At 59.0% G+C, this 16,712-nt stretch overlaps 1 protein-coding gene across 4 annotated transcripts; it reads right to left on the reverse strand.

The window, feature by feature from the left end:
* Positions 1-31: 31 nt before the first annotated feature.
* TEX22 (testis expressed 22) lies at positions 32-16,668 on the reverse strand. 4 transcript variants are annotated; one of them, XR_008684885.2, is made up of 3 exons: positions 15,767-16,668; positions 2,055-3,743; positions 32-1,921 (listed from the first exon to the last, which is right to left on the reverse strand). XR_008684885.2 is itself a non-coding variant. In XM_055418688.2 (3 exons), the coding sequence occupies exons 2-3, from the start codon at positions 15,929-15,931 to the stop codon at positions 3,402-3,404; spliced, it is 507 nt and encodes a 168-aa protein (XP_055274663.2). In that variant the 5' UTR covers positions 15,932-15,986; positions 16,405-16,668; the 3' UTR covers positions 32-3,401. The 4 variants fall into 4 exon arrangements, 3 of the variants coding, with proteins under 3 accessions (XP_055274663.2, XP_088685931.1, XP_055274662.1); XM_055418688.2 differs by having other exon boundaries at positions 32-3,743; positions 15,767-15,986; positions 16,405-16,668; XM_088829805.1 differs by having other exon boundaries at positions 32-3,543; positions 3,612-3,743.
* Positions 16,669-16,712: the final 44 nt, after the last annotated feature.

Here is a 16,712-nt window from a genome sequence, read left to right on the forward strand (position 1 = left end):
GGTGGGGAGCTCGCCGCCGGGGGGCAGGGGGTCCAGTGGGGGCTGCAGGAAAGCCTTGAGGCAGGCAGGACACAGGAGTGACTGGCCACTTGGCCAGGCAGGCACAGAGCTGCCAGTGCCCTTCACCGTCCAAAACCCGGCATCAAGTGGAAGGGTATCGCACGAACCCAGTTAGCACCCGTCTCTCAATGTTTGCTGTAATTTCTAAAAATAATCTTAAGAGAATCTTGTAAACTTCGGATGAAGAAACATTAATTTCAGCATCATGTTTTCCCTTAAATTCTTAAAAACTTGAAAGAATTCTACATTTATTCTGTAGTTCCATATATCCTCTCATCTCTGCCTGGGCCCTTAGAAATATTGGAACCACCCTGACCTAATGTTGACAGCATTCCTCTCGGTGATGAAATTGCAGGCGAGATTTTTTTTTTTAATTTTATTGCTGAATAGTGGGCAAGTATTCTTGCAAAGCCAATGAAGTCATTCCTCTCAGTGGGCAACACTGGGCACTGCGTCTGCAGCCCTCGGGAGGCTACACCACTTAGGTGCCCTGCTGGCCCTGGGGCCCGCGCCCTGCCAACTAGGCTGGGGGGCGCACCTTTCTGTTCGGGGTGTCCAGAGTAGGGCCTGTGCTCCTGCTGAGCCGCCCTGACCTGTGAGCACAAATGGGTGCCAGGGTGCAAGGGGGACACGCAGTGGGCGGGCCGTCCTCTCTGCCTGGGGGTGTCCCCGTGAGTCTGGGGAGGTGCCTTCAGGGAGGGAAGCAGAGTAAAGGCTCCCTGCACTGCCGACTGTCGGCGGTGACGGGTGGCGTCCCAACCAGAGGGTGCTGCCTGAACTGTCTGCTCCCAGGCCACCTCCTCTCATCCAGGCTGCCAGGCTCCCTTAGACGCCCCTCTCTCCCAGGGGTTCCCAGACAGGTCCCTGGTGGTATCTGGGGCCTGATTGTTCTCGGCAGTGAGGGGCTGTCCAGGGCGCCTGAGGTGTTAGTGATCCCAGCCCCCACTCAGTGCCAGGAGCCCCTGTGGAAGGCAGAGTTCCCCGCCCTTAAAGATGTCCACATCTTCCCCCAAACGTGTGACCATACTGGGCTACACGGCAAGGAAGGAGTTAGGGTGGCTAACCAGGTGAAATTGAAACACTATCCTGGGTCATCCAGGTGGCACGACGTCTTCACGGGTCCTTGAACGTGGAGGAAGTGGCGGAGGAGCAGGGCTCCTCTGCGGCTCTGAAGACGGAGGAAGGGGCCACGAGCCAAGGGAAGTGGGCAGCTTCTAAGAAACTGGAAAGGCTGGAGCCCCCAGGAGGAAGGCAGCCCTACCCACACCCCACTCTTAGCCCAGTGAGGCCCATTCCAGCTTTCTGTAGAATCTACCGTCTGTGAATTTGTGTGAAGACACCAAGTTTGTGGAATCTTGTTAGGGCGGCAATAGGAAACCCACACACCCAAGGTGACAACAAAGCCGTCTCCAGGCACCGTCAGCTATCCCCAGGCTCCACGCCCTACTGAGGGGGCCGCAGGCTGCCTGCTGGTCCTCACCAGGCCCCTCATGGCTGCTGCTGCTGTGGTGGGGAGCGCTGGGTGGTCACAGGAAGACCAGTGCAGAGGAGAGGCCCTGAGAGCACCTGCAGAGCAGCGGGCCAGCCAGCCCAGGGCTGGATCCACGCCACTGACCACGGCCTACCAAGAGCCCCCAGGCGAGACCGGGAGACATGGCCGGGCGAGCCTAGCAAGGCCCAGGTCTTCGGTGAAGATGTGGGATCCTGTAAGGCCTCTGGGGCAAAGAACTCACAGCACTCGTCACCGCTGCCTTAACTGCTGACACTTCAGCTTGGGCTGGAGGGAGTCCTCCCGGCCAGCATGGATACGCCCAGAGCGGGTTCTGGCCCCTGACACCTGCCCCCCACTTTATCAGGGGTCCTTGAGGAGGAGGGGAGAGTCATGAGGCCCCCCAGGGCCCTGTTTAGACCTCACCCCACTCCTCTCCCGCCTCTTAGGACACCGCCCCTAGTCCCACTCACCACGCCCACAATCCCTGGGCCCCTCCACTCACTCTGGGGATTCTGAGGAATCTGCAGGCCTGGAACAAGGGTACACTCGGGACCTCAGAGAGTGCGGCCTCGGGAGCTAGTTGTGTGATCTTGGACGGCTTCCTGGAGGAGGAACCTGTGCTGAGCTTTAAGGTAAAGCAGAGCAGGAGGCCAGGATGGGCAGCTAGGGTCATCTCAGCAGCCAGCTCTCTGAGCGAGCGAGGCCAGAACTTGGGCACTAGCCACATCCAGGGCCTGGGGGTGGAATGGACCCCCTCATTTTGCCCAAAGCGCCCCTCCCACCCACTGCCTCTGTCAGCCCCTAGCTGTCAGTCAGTCACCAAGTGCAGGAGATGGCCCACCCGATGCCAGCCTCCCGCCGCCCCGGGGCTGGGCTCCTGTGACCCCGTCCCTGTTCATCTCCTCCCACCTCCCGTTGATGCCAGCCTGGTCTCCCCAAATGCAGCCCCATGTCACTGTCACGTGCAGAAGCCTCCTGTCCACCCCCGAACTTGAAGCAAAGGCAGACACCATGGCAAGCCAGGGCCAGCTCCTCACAGCTACCCCAGGCTCTCTGCCCACCTATGAGCTCCCTGTGCAGAGAAGGGACAGTGCCACCTCCTCCAGGAAGCCTCCTTCTGTGTGGGAGCCACCCTGGCCCCCACGGCCTCTGGCCTTCTCCCCATCATGCCGCCTCCCCGTGGGCCTGCCGAGGACCTGGTGCTCCTGGGCCAGGCGGCGCCAGCACCGAGCAGTTCAAACATCCATACCTCTCCCCTGCTGGAAGAGCGTGGTCCCACCTCACTGCTCCACGCACTGCCCGCGTGCATGTGTGCTCAGTCGTATCCAACTTTTTGCGACCCTATGAACTGTAGCCTGCCAGCTAGCAGGTGCCCAGTCATCCCAGGGGCCAGACCCCTTCCACCTGGGCTGCTGACAGCTGTCCGTGAAGCAGGCCCAGAAGGGGAGCTGCTAGAGTCTCACGCCCTCCCAGGCCACCCACTGCTGCTGGTCCCAGGATGGCGGCCCTGCTGGGGGGGGGCACCCTCTGCTGGCAGCCCAGGGGGCCATCCTGGAGGGCCACTTGACCCTGTCCCCCAGGCCCTCCAGGTGGCCTCTTGGAGGCTGGGCTGGGACCAGTCACCCCAACCAGAGGTGACCTCCAAGGGTGAGTGTTCTGAGGAGGGGGCAGCCAGACATCCTCCCAGGCCTGTTTTCTTATCCCCGGGCTGGTCACGGCTGTCTGGAGGGTTACAGGGAGGGCGCAGGGACCGCCTCCCCAGCACCCGCAGGAAAGGCGCCAGAAGACAAAACACTGGGCTGAGTCAGTTCTTAGGAGGGCGGCGACCTCGAGGCCGCGGCCTCCAGAGTCACGTTGTGCCAGAAAGGCTTGCTCCGGACCAGGAAGGCTTGGAAGGCGTTGGTGGACTCGGAGGACCTCGGCGGGTGGGGGAAGAGCACGTCCTTGCCCACGTCCTCGGACACCAGCTGGGCCACGATCCGCGCGAGGTCCTGCGGGGAGGGCGGGGCAGGGCTGCGGGGCGGGGCGGGGCCCGGCGCTCCCCCGCGCTTCCCCGCACCCCGCAGGAGCGGGGCGCCCCCGCGAGGCCCGGCCTCTCGCCGCGGCCCAGCACTGCCAGCCTCCGGCGCTCGTCTATGCTGACGCTCCAGCGGCGGCGGCTCCGGCACCAGCTGTCCTGCGGCTCGCACACCTGGGGGTACAAGGCAGGGGTCTGCGCCGGCCGCACCCGGGGTCCCGCACCCGCCAACCTTCTGCGCCCCACAAAGGGTGGTGTGCTCAGCCACCCCAGTGCCGGCGGGCGGGCAGAGCTTCAGGAGGTGGCTCTGGGGCTGTGCATGGCTTTGCTCAGTGGCTCAGCGCCTGGACACCCAGGCCAGCACCTGCTCTGCTTTCCTGTGCCTGCGTTGGTCCCCTGGATGTTGGGCCATTACAGCAGAGGCCGTGGCCCTCGGCCAGTGCCCGTTCCTGGCTGGGCACAGTCGGCCCACCCTCTGGGGAGGCACCCGGAACAGGCAGCCAGACTGTGGGTGCCTCGAGAAAGATGGGCCCAAAGGTCAGCCTCCTCCCAGGCCCCTCTGAAATGCCCACAGAGAGGCACTGGGGTAGATGACGCTCAGGGCTCCACAGGCACACGGGCCGGGCCGGGAGGCATCCTGCAGGACCCGCAGCCCCCTCCTGCCCAGGTGGGCTGTCCCTGAAGGGCTCCAGAGCCCCTCCCGCTCTGCCCAGCCAGGGGCCAGCCGGCTGCCTCCCTGAGGGGTCCGAGAGGTCACCGTCTGGAGTGCCATGGGGGGCAGGGTAGGTGCTAAAAATAAAAGGAGGGTTAAGACAAACTCAGTCCCCACTCCTCAAAAAGCTAAAAATAGAATTACCATATGACCCAACAGTCCAACTTCTGGGTATACACCCAAAGGAGCGGAAAGCAAGTCAGAGAGACACTTCTGCACTCATGTTGGAGCCACACCGTTCACAGCAGCCAACCAGTGGCTGCAACCCAAATGCCCATCAATGGAGGAATGAATCAGCCTCCTGTGGCCCGTCCATATGACGGAGGATCGTCCAGCCTTAAAAAGGAAAGACACTCTGCACAAGCTGCAACACGGATGAACCTCAGCAACATGGGCACAGAGAACACAGGTCTTGTGTGGTCCACTCATATGAGCTACCTGGAGTCACCAGAGTCAGGGTCAGAACACGGCACCGTGGCTGCCAGGGCTGGGGGAGGGGCGGGTGCGGTTTAACAGGGACAGAGCTTCAGATCTGCAGGATGGAAGCTGCTGCAGGCTTCACAGCGAGGTGAGTACAGCAGACTGGCCCAGACATTGATTTGGGGTTCTCCATGAGACAGAAAAACCCAAACGAACTTCTTGGCCCACCCAATGCTTCACACTACTGAACCATACACTTCACAATGGTCAGGAGGTGGTGGGGGAGTGGACGCCTGGAGCCAGAAAACACGCACCAAAGGGAGGCAGCGTGAGTGACACAGGGAGGCTCGGTCAGCGGGAGGGCCGGCCCTGCTGACACGAGTTTCCCGCTTCTTGCCTCCAGGCTGCAAAACAATACATTTCTGTTATTTAAGCAAAAAAAAAAAAAAAAAGGAAAAGAATAAAGCAAAGTCCCTAGCCCCTCTTCCCACTCTGCACCAAGAACCCTGGCAGCCTGGCGAAGAGCCCCCTCCACCTAGGAGAGGGGAGGGGTCCTTTCTGGGGAAAAAGACCAGCCCCAGAGAAGGGCCCTACAGAGCGGGGGCGTCCAATGCAGAGCAGCCAGAGACCTGCCCCATCACCCCACGAAGTTCGTGACTGCTGGCGGGGCTGCCCCCGGCACATGGAGCCTCCAGCCAGCCCGCGGGCCCACTCCTGGGTGCAGAGAGGGCTGCTCCACGGTGAGAAACACAGGGAGTGGGAGGAAGCGTGCCATCCCCGCTACTGCCGTCCTCCCGGACCCCAGGTGCCCATGAGGCAGGGAGAGGGCAGAGCGAGAGGGGCCGCTGCACGCAGCGCTGAGCTCTCCAGCGCGAACATGTGGCACCAGAGCCAAAGCTGCTGGAGAAGCTAGGGGCAGTCTGCTGGCCTGCGTCGCCCACCCTCCTGTGGCCGACGCCCACGGCGCCTTTAGGCGGCATCACGGGGGTTCCCTCTGATGTGGGGCGGGTCCGAGGATGCTGGCAGCACACGGGGGGTGCCCACGCGGCCCGAGGGGGGCCTCCTGTGACCGTGTGTCCACCCGAGCACAGCCGTCCTGGGGAGACCTCCGGGGGGTGAGAGGCACGGGACACACCAACCCACCGACCTCAGCCTGTGAGCTGACAGAAGTCTGCTGTTGTGTCACGGACACTGCAGTCACTCGTCACAGAGCATCATCACAGCGAAGTCTAACAACAGGACCGGCAACAAACCCCAAAAGCCAAGGTAAGGAAACGTGAGGAAACGGGAGAATCAGTCATGCAGGCCCAACAGCCAGCAACAGTTTCCAGAGAGAACAGAGAGGCCACGCAGACACATGCACACACACACACACACACGTGCATGCCCCACACAGGGGCAGGGCTCCCCCGGGACTGGGAGAGGGGACAGTGTGGGGCACCTGAGGACCAGGCAGAGGGAAACGGGCCCGTGTGTGCGGGGAGGGTCCCCAGGGCCAGGCCTCACAGACCCGCCAGAGGCGAGACGGAGGAGAACCCCCGCCCCAAGGCCCTGCAGGAAGGCACCTTCCTGCCCGAAGCATCACCCCGCCCAAGTACCACTCAAGCAGGGACCGTCCAGTCGGAACTGGGGCCTTCTGAGGAGCTGCCAGAGGCAGGGAGGGGCCCAGGCCACCCAGCCAGAGCGAGACCACCAGGGCAGTCCTTGCTTCTTCTTTATGAACTATGTATGTCCACAGACTCAATATACTTTTCTCCTCAGTTTTAAAAACTGTTTTCTCTTTGCTCTTAAGCATCTCTTCACAGGTTTGGTTGGTAAACATTTGTACGTTCTAAATGTTACAAGTATTTTTCCAGACCATCTTTCACCACCATTGTGTCTTTGTACGGCCTTACACACAGCAGTCAGGTTTGTCAGCGTTTTACTTTAGCTTGGGCCTTTCCCCCTTGGATTCTCAGCATGGCTCCCGTTCTCCCAGCGCTTCTATATTTGGTTTTAACTTGCAGCTCGTGTGTCTGACGAGTCAGGGGATCTTCTAGATGGATGGCCGGTTACCCCAATACTATTCACTGAAAAGTGTGTTCCCCACTGGGAAATTAAACTCCCAGATTCAACCTGGGGTCCGTTTCTGGACAATCCGTGCGGGCTGCGGGCCTCCTGGCCAGTTTCCGTCCCAGCGCCACATGACAGTCTCTGCTCAGAGAAGGCGAGCCAGGCCCTGCTCTTGCCTGGTTTCTGTTCCAGGTAAAAAAAAAACTTAAAATCTCTAATTTTTCAAATGGTGGTGTTACTCTGCAGTGATACTGTCTCCTTTTGCACATTTCTGAGCTCTGAATAAAGGAAGCCCCTCACGTGGGCACCCCACCGTCTGCTTCTTTCCCACCCGCCCTGACCCCAGAGCCCACAGTCGCTGGCTGAGCCTGGCAGCGACGCGCCTCTGAACTAATGCAGACCGTGCACGGCCTGCCTCCTCCACCCACGGAGGACTCCTCTCTGCACCCTTGTGTGTGTGTCAGGGGAGGGGGGCGTGTTGTTTTCAGCCCACTCTGATGACGGCTGCCTCTGACTCGAGTTAACCTGCAGCCCCTCCTGCCGCTGTGTCTCCAGCTTTGCTGACCTTGCCTGTGTCAGGGCCTTTCTCTGCCCCCTTCCTCTGGCTCGATCGGGTGTTGTTTCTAGCCCACGTCCCCTCCACTTGTTCAGAGGCAGCTCACTTTCCAGTCCTGTGATGCCATTGGAACTTGTGATGCCCGATCACCCGGGTCTCCACGGGCTGCTCAGCCAGCACCAGGGATCGAGGACTGACTTGCCAGCCAGACCGGGGAGGCACCTTCTCCAGCCTTTCTCGAGCTTCCTGGTGACTGCAGTTCTCACTGATGTCTTAGAATAACCTCACAAGAGGCCCTGAGCCAAAGCCACCCAACTAAGCAACTCCCAGTTTCCTGACCTATAGAAACTGGGATAAGAATATTTATTACTGTTCTAAGCTACTAATGCTGGGAAAGATTGAAGGCAGGAGGAGAAGGGGACGACAGAGGATGAGATGGCTGGATGGCATCACCGACTCGATGGACATGAGTGTGAGCAGCTCCAGGAGACGCTGATGGACAGGGAGGCCTGGCGAGCTGCCATCCATGGGGCCGCAGAGTTGGACACAACTGAGCGACTGAACTCAACCAACTGAAGCTGCTGGGTCCTGGAGGTTTTCGTTATGCAGCAACAGATAACTAATACACTGCCAGAAACACTACCTACCTTTGAGATACAATTTTCAAGACTCAGGAAAACTGTCTTTTAAAGTTAGGGTTGCCCTGAATTATTTACTTTGGGGCAGTCTGCGTTTGAAACATTGGATCCTCCCACTCAGCGGGAACAACTCTCCCTTAGGGGTTCTCTACCGCTGAGCCACATTCTACAGTGTCCTTTGCGGGGGCGTCCAACAAGAACACGAAGACTTATTCCTGGTGAATTTGCAAATCCTAGTTCCTGTTGCTAAAGTGAATGGATCCTCCGTTCGACTACATTTCCTGGTTATTTTTAGTGTACTGGAAACTAGTAAGCTTTGAATGATGATCATATATCCAGCCTTCTTGATTAGTGATCTTTTATTTGAATTGACCTGCATGGACTTTCTAGGTAGACGGTATACTGGCTACAGATAGTGACTGCTTCAATCCTTTGGCCACCTGATGCAAAGAGCCGACTCACTGGAAAAGACCCTGATGCTGGGAAAGATTGAAGGCAGGAGTAGAAGGGGACAACAGAGGATGAGATGGTTGGATGGTATCACCGACTTAATGGACACGAGTTTGAGCAAGCTCCAGGAGTTGGTGAAGGACAGCAAAGCCTGGCGTGCTGCAGTTCACGGGGTCGCAAAGAGTCAGAGATGATTTAGCAACTGAAGAACAACAAACAACTGCTTATCTTTTCTCTTTGGGTCTCCATGGCCCATTTCACTCCCCTGACTTTGGCGCAGGCCCCATGCGGTCTCAGTGGCATCACGGTGACGGCCGAGCTGCCGCTTTGGGAAACACGACTGCGGTGGGCTCTCTGGCTCCCCTTCCCCAGGTTACAGAAATGTCCATTTCTTCCTATCTATTAAGAATGGGTAGGTTTTTTTTCTGCCAAGGAAGGAGAGTGGAATATATCAACATTATTTTTCTATATCCATTGAAATAATCATGTGATCTTCCTCCTTTTATTAATGAAGAAAATATTTTTTGCTTTAAAAAAAAATCTTTTTGGCCACACTCTACAGTACTCTTGCCTGGAAAATCTCATGGACAGAGGAGCCTGGAAGGCTGCAGTCCATGGGGTCGCTGAGGGTCGGACATGACTGAGCGACTTCACTTTCACTTTTCAATTTCATGCATTGGAGAAGGAAATGGCAACCCACTCCAGTGTTCTTGCCTGGAGAATCCCAGGGACGGGGGAGCCTGCTGGGCTGCTGTCTATGGGGTCGCACAGAGTCGGACACGACTGAAGTGACTCAGCAGCAGCAGCAGGTATCTGACTCCCCAACCAGGGATCAAACCCTCGCCTCCTGCAGTGGAAGTGCAGAGTCTTAACCACTGGACCTCCAGGGAAGCTCAGTGAACATAATTAGGAGATTTCCAATCACTTCATCCACGGGCCACACTTCCTTGAATTCGTGCAGGTCCGTTTACTCAGGGCACACTCACTCAGCCTATGTGCCCTGTGCCCTCCTGGGTGCCGGGGGCAGGGCTGAGGAGGGCGGAGGCCCTGCGGTCCCATACAGGGCTACCCTCCGTGGTTGCGGAGTTTGCCGCGCGGTTGGCTTTACTTCTTGACTTTTCAACCTGTGCTTTGGTCAGAGGGCATCGCCCCACCCCCCCTTCCCCGCCTCGTCAGCCAGCACGGGTGCCAGGGTGATGCTCTGGGCCGCGAGGACCACGTCGACGCAGAGGACCCGCTTCTCGGGCGTGGGGACACCTATCCACGAGCCCTCATTAGGGAAGATCCGGGCCCGCTTCAGAGTTTCCTTTGCTCTTAGCCTCTTCAGGGATCTGAAAACCCCTCTGTAACATGGATTCAGATCAGCAGGGTTCAGGGTCTCTGCTATCTCCCCACGTGGAGAGGCTGCACGGTGACGCCCCTGCCCTGTGCGTGCAGCTGGCCTGGGGCTTCATTCAGGTCCCGGTGGCCTTGACTGTTCTTGGGGCAGCCGAGTAGCCACAAGTCGGGGGAGGCCTGTGCCCACCGCAAGGAGGCCTCTCTTGCCAGGCCCTGCCAGTGGAAGGGCCGACCCGCCCCAGTCTGGACTCATGCACCTGTTTAGTTCAAAACTGGGACGGTAAGCACATAAGAACATGCACAGGAAAGTGTTTTAAAACCCGGGAACCCATGATCCAAAATGAGCAGCGCTGTACTTGCTCCCGGTCTTTCCCCAGAGAAACCGTGTTCATCTGGTCCTGGGCAGGCTCCTCGAAGAGCCCACGCACTACAGAGGCTGGGCTCCATGAATGGAGCCTCAGGGCAGGGTGCTCCTCCGCGCTGCTCCCGCAACCTGCTTTCCAGACATCGCCACGTGGGCTCCCGGGGCTCCTCCCGCGAGCCCTCACCAGAGCCACCGCCGCTCCAGGGAGGGACAGGGGCGGGTCTCGGCCGCGTGCGTGCTCCTGCGGGGCGGCTGGCATCTGGCCTTTTTCAGGCCCGGCCTGGGCCGCCCCAAGGCTCTCTCGCCAGAGGGGCGCCCGCTCCCCGCGCGTCTTGGCCCACTCTGGCCTCTCGCATCTTCATCAATTTATTTCCCTGATATCAAATATCTTTTCATTTTCTTTCTGGCTCCCTTTCTGTAAAAGGCCTGTGCATCCTGGGGACCACCTGCCTGTCTCACAGGCATGTGTGCGCGCCGTGTGCGCACGCGTGATGTGTGCGCCCACGGTCCGCTTGCTGTCCGCTGTGTCAGGTGCCCCTCTGAGCCTCATGCCGTTCCTTTGTCTGCGGTGGGGGGACGTGTCGGGGCAGGGATGGACTTGGGGCTTCCTCGCCGTCATGCCGTTTCCTATGCAACCTGCTGGCCCCGGCGGCCCAGGGCATCCCTCCATCCCAGACTGGCCCTGAGTCCTGCAGGGTCAGCTCGGCCTCACTCAGCCTTTCTCCTGTCCTGGAACTCCCGCTCAAGTTCCCTTCGGTCTCCAGCCCTAATTCCCCGCCCACCATTCATCTGAGCCGCTGGGCTGTGTCCTCAGATAACTCCCGGTGGCCAGTCCCGTTTACCAGCCCTTCCTCCTGGGCAGGGACAGACTCCAGGAAGCTCCACCCCTGGGCCTGGGGGCGCTTCTTTGGCGTCTCCCTGCTCCCTGCAGACTGCTAGACTACATCATGCACCATCAGACGACCTCTTGCTCCTTTGCTTGCCCTCCCTTTATGTTTTGGTTTTTGTTTTTTTTTACTGTGATAAAATGCACATAACACAAAATTGACCACTCTGACCATTTTTAAGTGTACAGCTCACTGGCATGAGCACATCCAAACTGCTGTGCGACTGTCGCCAAGAGGTCCAGGACTTTCCCTCTCCCCAAGAGACCCTTGCTCCCACCCTCCCCCAGCCCCCGCCCTGCTGTCTGCTTTCCTTCTCTGAAGCCGACCCCTCGAGGGGCCCCGAGGGTGGGCCCTGCTGTGTCTGCCCTGTGTCCGCTGACCCCACGCCCACCCACGTTGTGTGTCACAACGTGCCTCCTCCTGGGGGCCGAGTTATGCTCTGCTCTACGTCTTTACCGCCTTCCTCTGTCCAAGGACACTTGGGTTGCTTCTAGGTTTGGGTTATTCTCCAGTGCATCCCCCCTGGGAACATGGATATACAGGTATCTGTTTCTCTGCCTTGGGTTTTTTTCAGCTATTTACCCAGAACTGGAATTGCTGGATCACACCATACTTCCGTGCTCCACTCTGTGAGGGCACCCCATCGACTGCATCATCTCACACTCCCTCCAGTGCACGAGGTTCCCGTCTCCCCACACTGTCGCCAGCACTTGTTCTTTTTCAAAAATCACTATAGCCAGCCTAACAAGACAGGTGGTGTCTCACTGCAGTTCTGATTTGCATTGCCCTGGGACTAATGACGCTGAGCGTTTTTTCGTGTGCTTGCTGACCATTTGCGCATCCTTGGAGAAGTGTCTATTCAAGCCCTTTGGCCATTTTTGAGTCAAACTCCTGGTTTTTTGTTGTTGTTGGGTTTTAGAAGTTCTTCAATTTATATGCAGAGTACATCATGCAAAATGCTGGGCCAGGTGAATAACAAGCTGAATCAAGATTGCCAGGAAAAGTAATAACCTCAGATATGCAGATGATATCACTCTAATGGCAGAAAGTGAAGAGGAACTAGAGTCTCTTGATGAGGGCGAAAAAGGAGTTAAAAAGCTGGCTTGAAACTCAACATTCAAAAAACTAAGATCATGGCATCTGATCCCATCACTTCACGACAAATAGAAGGAAAAAGTGGAAGCAGTGACAGATTTTATTTTCCTGGGCTCCAAAATCAGTGTGGATGGTGACCGAAAGCAGGAAATTCAAAGATGCTTGCTCCCTGGAAGGAAATCTATGACAAACTTAGACAACGTACTACAAAGCAGAGATATCACTATACTGACAAAGATCCACATAGTCAAAGTTACGGTTTTTCCAGTGGTCATGCACAGATTTAAGAGCTGGTCCAGAAAGAAAGCTGAATGCCAAAGAACTGATGCTTTTGAACTCTGGTGCTGGAGAAGACTGAGAGTCCCCTGACGCTGGGAAAGACTGAGGGCACGAGAAGAGCAACAGAGGGTAAGATGCTCGGATGGCCTCATCGACTCGGTGGGCAAGAATCTGAGCAAGCTCCGGGAGATCTAACAGACGACAGGGGAGCCTGGTGCGCTGCAGTCCATGGGGTCACAAAGGCTCGGTTAGAAAAGTTACCCCCACTTCCATGGTTTCCCTGGTGGCTCAGAGGGTAAAGAATCTGCCTGCAGTGTAGGAGAATCAAGTTCAGTCTCTGGGTGAGGATGATACCCTGGGGAAGAGAACGGCTACCCACTCCAGTATTCTTGCCTGGAGAATTGCATGGACAGATGAGTCTGGAGGGCTACAGGCCATGGGGTCGCAAAGAGCCAGACACGGCTGGATGACGAACACTGCATGGCCACAGAGGGATCTGCCCAGAGTTTCTTCAACCACTTTAAAAAGTCACTGTTTTTATTTATTTGGCTGCACTGGGTCTTAGTTGCAGCATGTGGGACCCAGCTCCCTGACCAGGGATCAAACCCGGCCCCCGCATCGGGAGCGCGGAGTCTTAGTCACTGCACCACCAGGGAAGTCCCCAGCACTTTTATGGTTTTATTTTTTGTACCTTTAAAACTTTGACACCTTCATCCTGGTACTCAGTGAGAGGTATGACTACAAGTTCCTTTCTTCTAGACAGCTACACACTGTCTCAACATTTACCAAAACATCCATGGGACTCCCCTGGCGGTCCAGTGGTTAAGACACCATGGTTTCACTGCAGGGGGCACCAGTCCCACCCCAGGTCAGGGGACTGAGATCCCACATGGCACCCCCACCTTCCCCGACAGGTTTGAGATGCCATCTTCAGTTTACACTAAGTGTCTACACGCATTGGAGTTTCTAGATTTCCTATTCGGCTCTGCTTTACGTGTGACACGACAGGACACCGTAGTTTGATAACTGAAGCTCTGTGACAGGGATTCACACCTGTCAGAGCTGCACCCATGCTTATTCTTCCACGTGACCAGTTTGCCCAGCTGAGGAAAGGGATGCTGACCAGTTTGTACCGTTACTGAGAGTGGGCTGTGAAACGCCGGGGAGAACCCTCCATGCTCTCCAAGAACACGGTGTCTTCCCACTGCCAAGTCTCTTGGTAACGCTGTGTGGTGTTTTAAAGTTTCAGACAGGTTTGTGTTATTTCCTGCTAAGTCTATTCCTGTTGCCAAAGGTGCCTTTTTCACTCATTTGTCTCCCAGCATCTGTCTGTGAGGGCTGCTGATTTCCAAGCAGTCGCCTGCACCCCCTTCCTGGACCCTCTGCTGTGGACGGGCTCCAATGCAACCCCTGCACCGACGGGGTGCAGGCGCATGTCTCCCACGGTGCTGGCGCCAGCGCCTCCCCCGCGTTCACCCTCTGTACCCGCTGCTCGGCTGCTGGGCCAACGCTTCTTAGATGGCGCGGGCCACACTGGGGACGGTGACCCACCTCCAGCTTTGCTCTGACCCGCCTGGCACTGTGGCTCTTCTGACTTCTTTTTTTCCCAGATGTCTTGCTCTCTTTCACAATAGAGATCTTCTCAGAATGTCTGGAGCCCTCGGCTGTTCACTCGTGTTTACCGCAGGGACTGAGCTGATAGCAACATTGCCGGGCTGGGGCCTGGCCGTTAGGGCAGCTTCCTGTTTTGGCCGCCCCCTACCACGCAGCTGGGAGCTGACCTCTCTGATCGGCCCGCCCCACGGCCGCTCACTGGACAGGGGTTGCCATCTCCTGTGAGCCGGTCCTCCCGCCCAATCCTGTGCCGTGGGTTCTTGACTTTCTCAGGGTCCTCTGCAGCTATGTTGGTGGGCCTGCCGGGAGGCGGACAGGCACAGGTGTGCCTGGCCCTCTGTGCGAGACCCTCTGTCTGGGGACCCTCGCTGGGGGGGACTGTCTCCTCAGACCTGGGCCTCAGCCCGAGGAGGCCACCCTGTGAGCACGTGTACCCCGGCGTGGGGCGGGACAGGGGGACTCTCATGTGGCTCGGGCTGGGAAGGCCGTGGAAGAAGGGACTGGGGGGCCGACCTCTGTCAGCCGGGCTGAAAGACGATGAGGTCCCGACGTGGGGAGACTGGAGAAGGAGCCTCCCTGCCGAGGACTCAGCAGAGAGGGACAGAGAGGATGGACGCAGCAGGACAGTCAGAGTGAGCGCGCGCTGACGCGGCCGGAGGGGGAATGCAGCAGAGGGAGGAGGCAGAGGGTACGACAGAGCGGCCAAGGCTGGGGCCCGCGGGCTCCCTGCCCCCAAGTCAGAAAACTGGCAGTCTGAGGAGGGGTCTGCACCCCTTCCCTGCCTCCCCAGGACCCCCTCCGCTGTGCCGCCTCCCGGCCTCGTCCCCACGCACCGCTCCCCCACAGCCACCCCCACCTCTTGGAACTGCAAATGCAGCACGTCATCCTTGTCTAGGCGCCGCCCGGCCCCTCCGTCCACAGGACCCTTGTCCAGACAGAAGCCCCACTCCGGCCCCTCCCAAGGAGCCCTCGCCCCGACAGGCAACACACTTGTGTGTCTATGTCTTGGATGGCCTGTCCTGAGGGCTGGCCTCATGGAAGCCAAGCGGCAGCTGGCTTTGGGCAGGGGTGCAGCTGGTAGGACACCCAGAGCCCGCTTCCCTCCTCCACCGCCTTTCCACAGAAACCCAGGACCTTGAAGACATTCCCGCAGACGGGTCCAAGCACACGGCTGCACGAGCTCCACTGGGCCTGGCCTGCCTCAGCCCAGATCCATCAGGCCTGGCTTTGACCCTGACGCCCAGGGAACCGTCCAGAACTTCTAGGGACCTGGCTTCCTTTGCTTGGTAAGCTGCCCCGGGGTCAGGGGAGCTGTGGCCTGTGCACTCGGGGCTGCACGGTGACCGAACAGCGGCCTACCCAGCCGGCTGGGATAAGACAGATTCCTCCACGTTAAAGCCAGCACAAAACAGGGCCTCCAGGAATATTTCGGTCATGACTTTGGTTGACAGGTTTCCTGCTGACCGCCCGCATACCTGGTCAGTAGGACACCGTCCTGGCTGTGCGCAGAGCCTCCCTTGACTGGGCGCCCTCCACCTGGCGGCACCCAGGGTTGGGGTATCCGGCAGAGGTGAACTGCCCAGAGCTGTGGGAGGCTGGAAAGGGCACGCCCACCTTGGTGCCCACCCAGGGCTCTGGGGGAGAGAATACTGACACTCTGTGTGGCCCCCAGTCCAGCACCTGCTTGTTATCAGATGCCCTCTGGCCCTCCCCCAGCTCCAGAGGCCCCCTTCTCCACCCACACTCCCCCACCAGGACCCAGGTTTCCAGAGAGGAGCCCCATCTAGCTTACCCAGTCCTGAGTCTGCGGCTCCTGCTGACTGCTGCTCTGGGGACCTGGCGGTCCCCAGGCCATCACTGGGCTTGGTGGCCCCGAGGGCTGCCTCTTCTCCTGGGAAGACTGCAACTCTGCCTTCTTCCTCAAGGGAACCTTAAGTGAACACTCCCTGCTGTCCATCCGCAGCCCCCTGGGCGGCAGGCCTGCACCTCTGGGGCGAAGTCCCCACAGCTACCTGGACTCCTCAGGCAAAGGAAGGTCACATTAGGGTCTACTGGGCTCAGCTTCCAGCCATTGGCCAGACAGTGCTGGGTGGGCCTCAGCCAATGAGTCCCAAAAGGGTCCATCCCCTTGGGTGTCCTGGGTCTCCCTGCTCCTGCATCCATTTTTCTTCACAGGGTCACCCCAGGCCAGGGCAGCTGCAGCCACCGGCCTGCCCCTACCCGCCTCAGGCTCCCCCAGGAACACCCCCTCTCCCACCGTGGCTCCAGCTCCCCGGATGGGCAGCTTCTCGAGACTCTGCCTGAGGGCAGAACGACCACGGAGAAAGGAGAGGCACCCCCCGCAGCTCTCCCCGCCTGGTTCCTCCGGACCCCTGTGACCTCAGCTCGACGCCCGGCCACACCCCAGGGCCCAGGGTCCGTGCCCGTCACCTGAACGACCACGCGTGAAGGGGCCGCAGCAGACGGCAGCCCGCCCGTCTCCACTCCGCGGAGGGGTGGCAGGGCTCAGGGGACGGGACAGAGGGTCACGGGGAGGGAGTCGTGGGGCGCAGCGGCCGTCGGGGAGGCGCGGGACACCCCGGGGGCACGAGGACGGGGAGAAGTGGGGTGCGCACACGGCGGGCGGGCGGGCCGGCCCGCGGGGCACAGCGGGGTGCGCGGGGCAGGGGACGGGAGGGGCGGGCGCGCCGGAGGGTGGGCCCGCAGCGCTTCCGGAAGGCGCCGCCGAACCTGAGACT

This window comes from Moschus berezovskii, chromosome 21, assembly GCF_049115385.1.
Source record: "Moschus berezovskii isolate FMDL1 chromosome 21, NW_MosBer_1.0, whole genome shotgun sequence".
Taxonomy (NCBI): Eukaryota; Metazoa; Chordata; class Mammalia; order Artiodactyla; family Moschidae; genus Moschus; species Moschus berezovskii.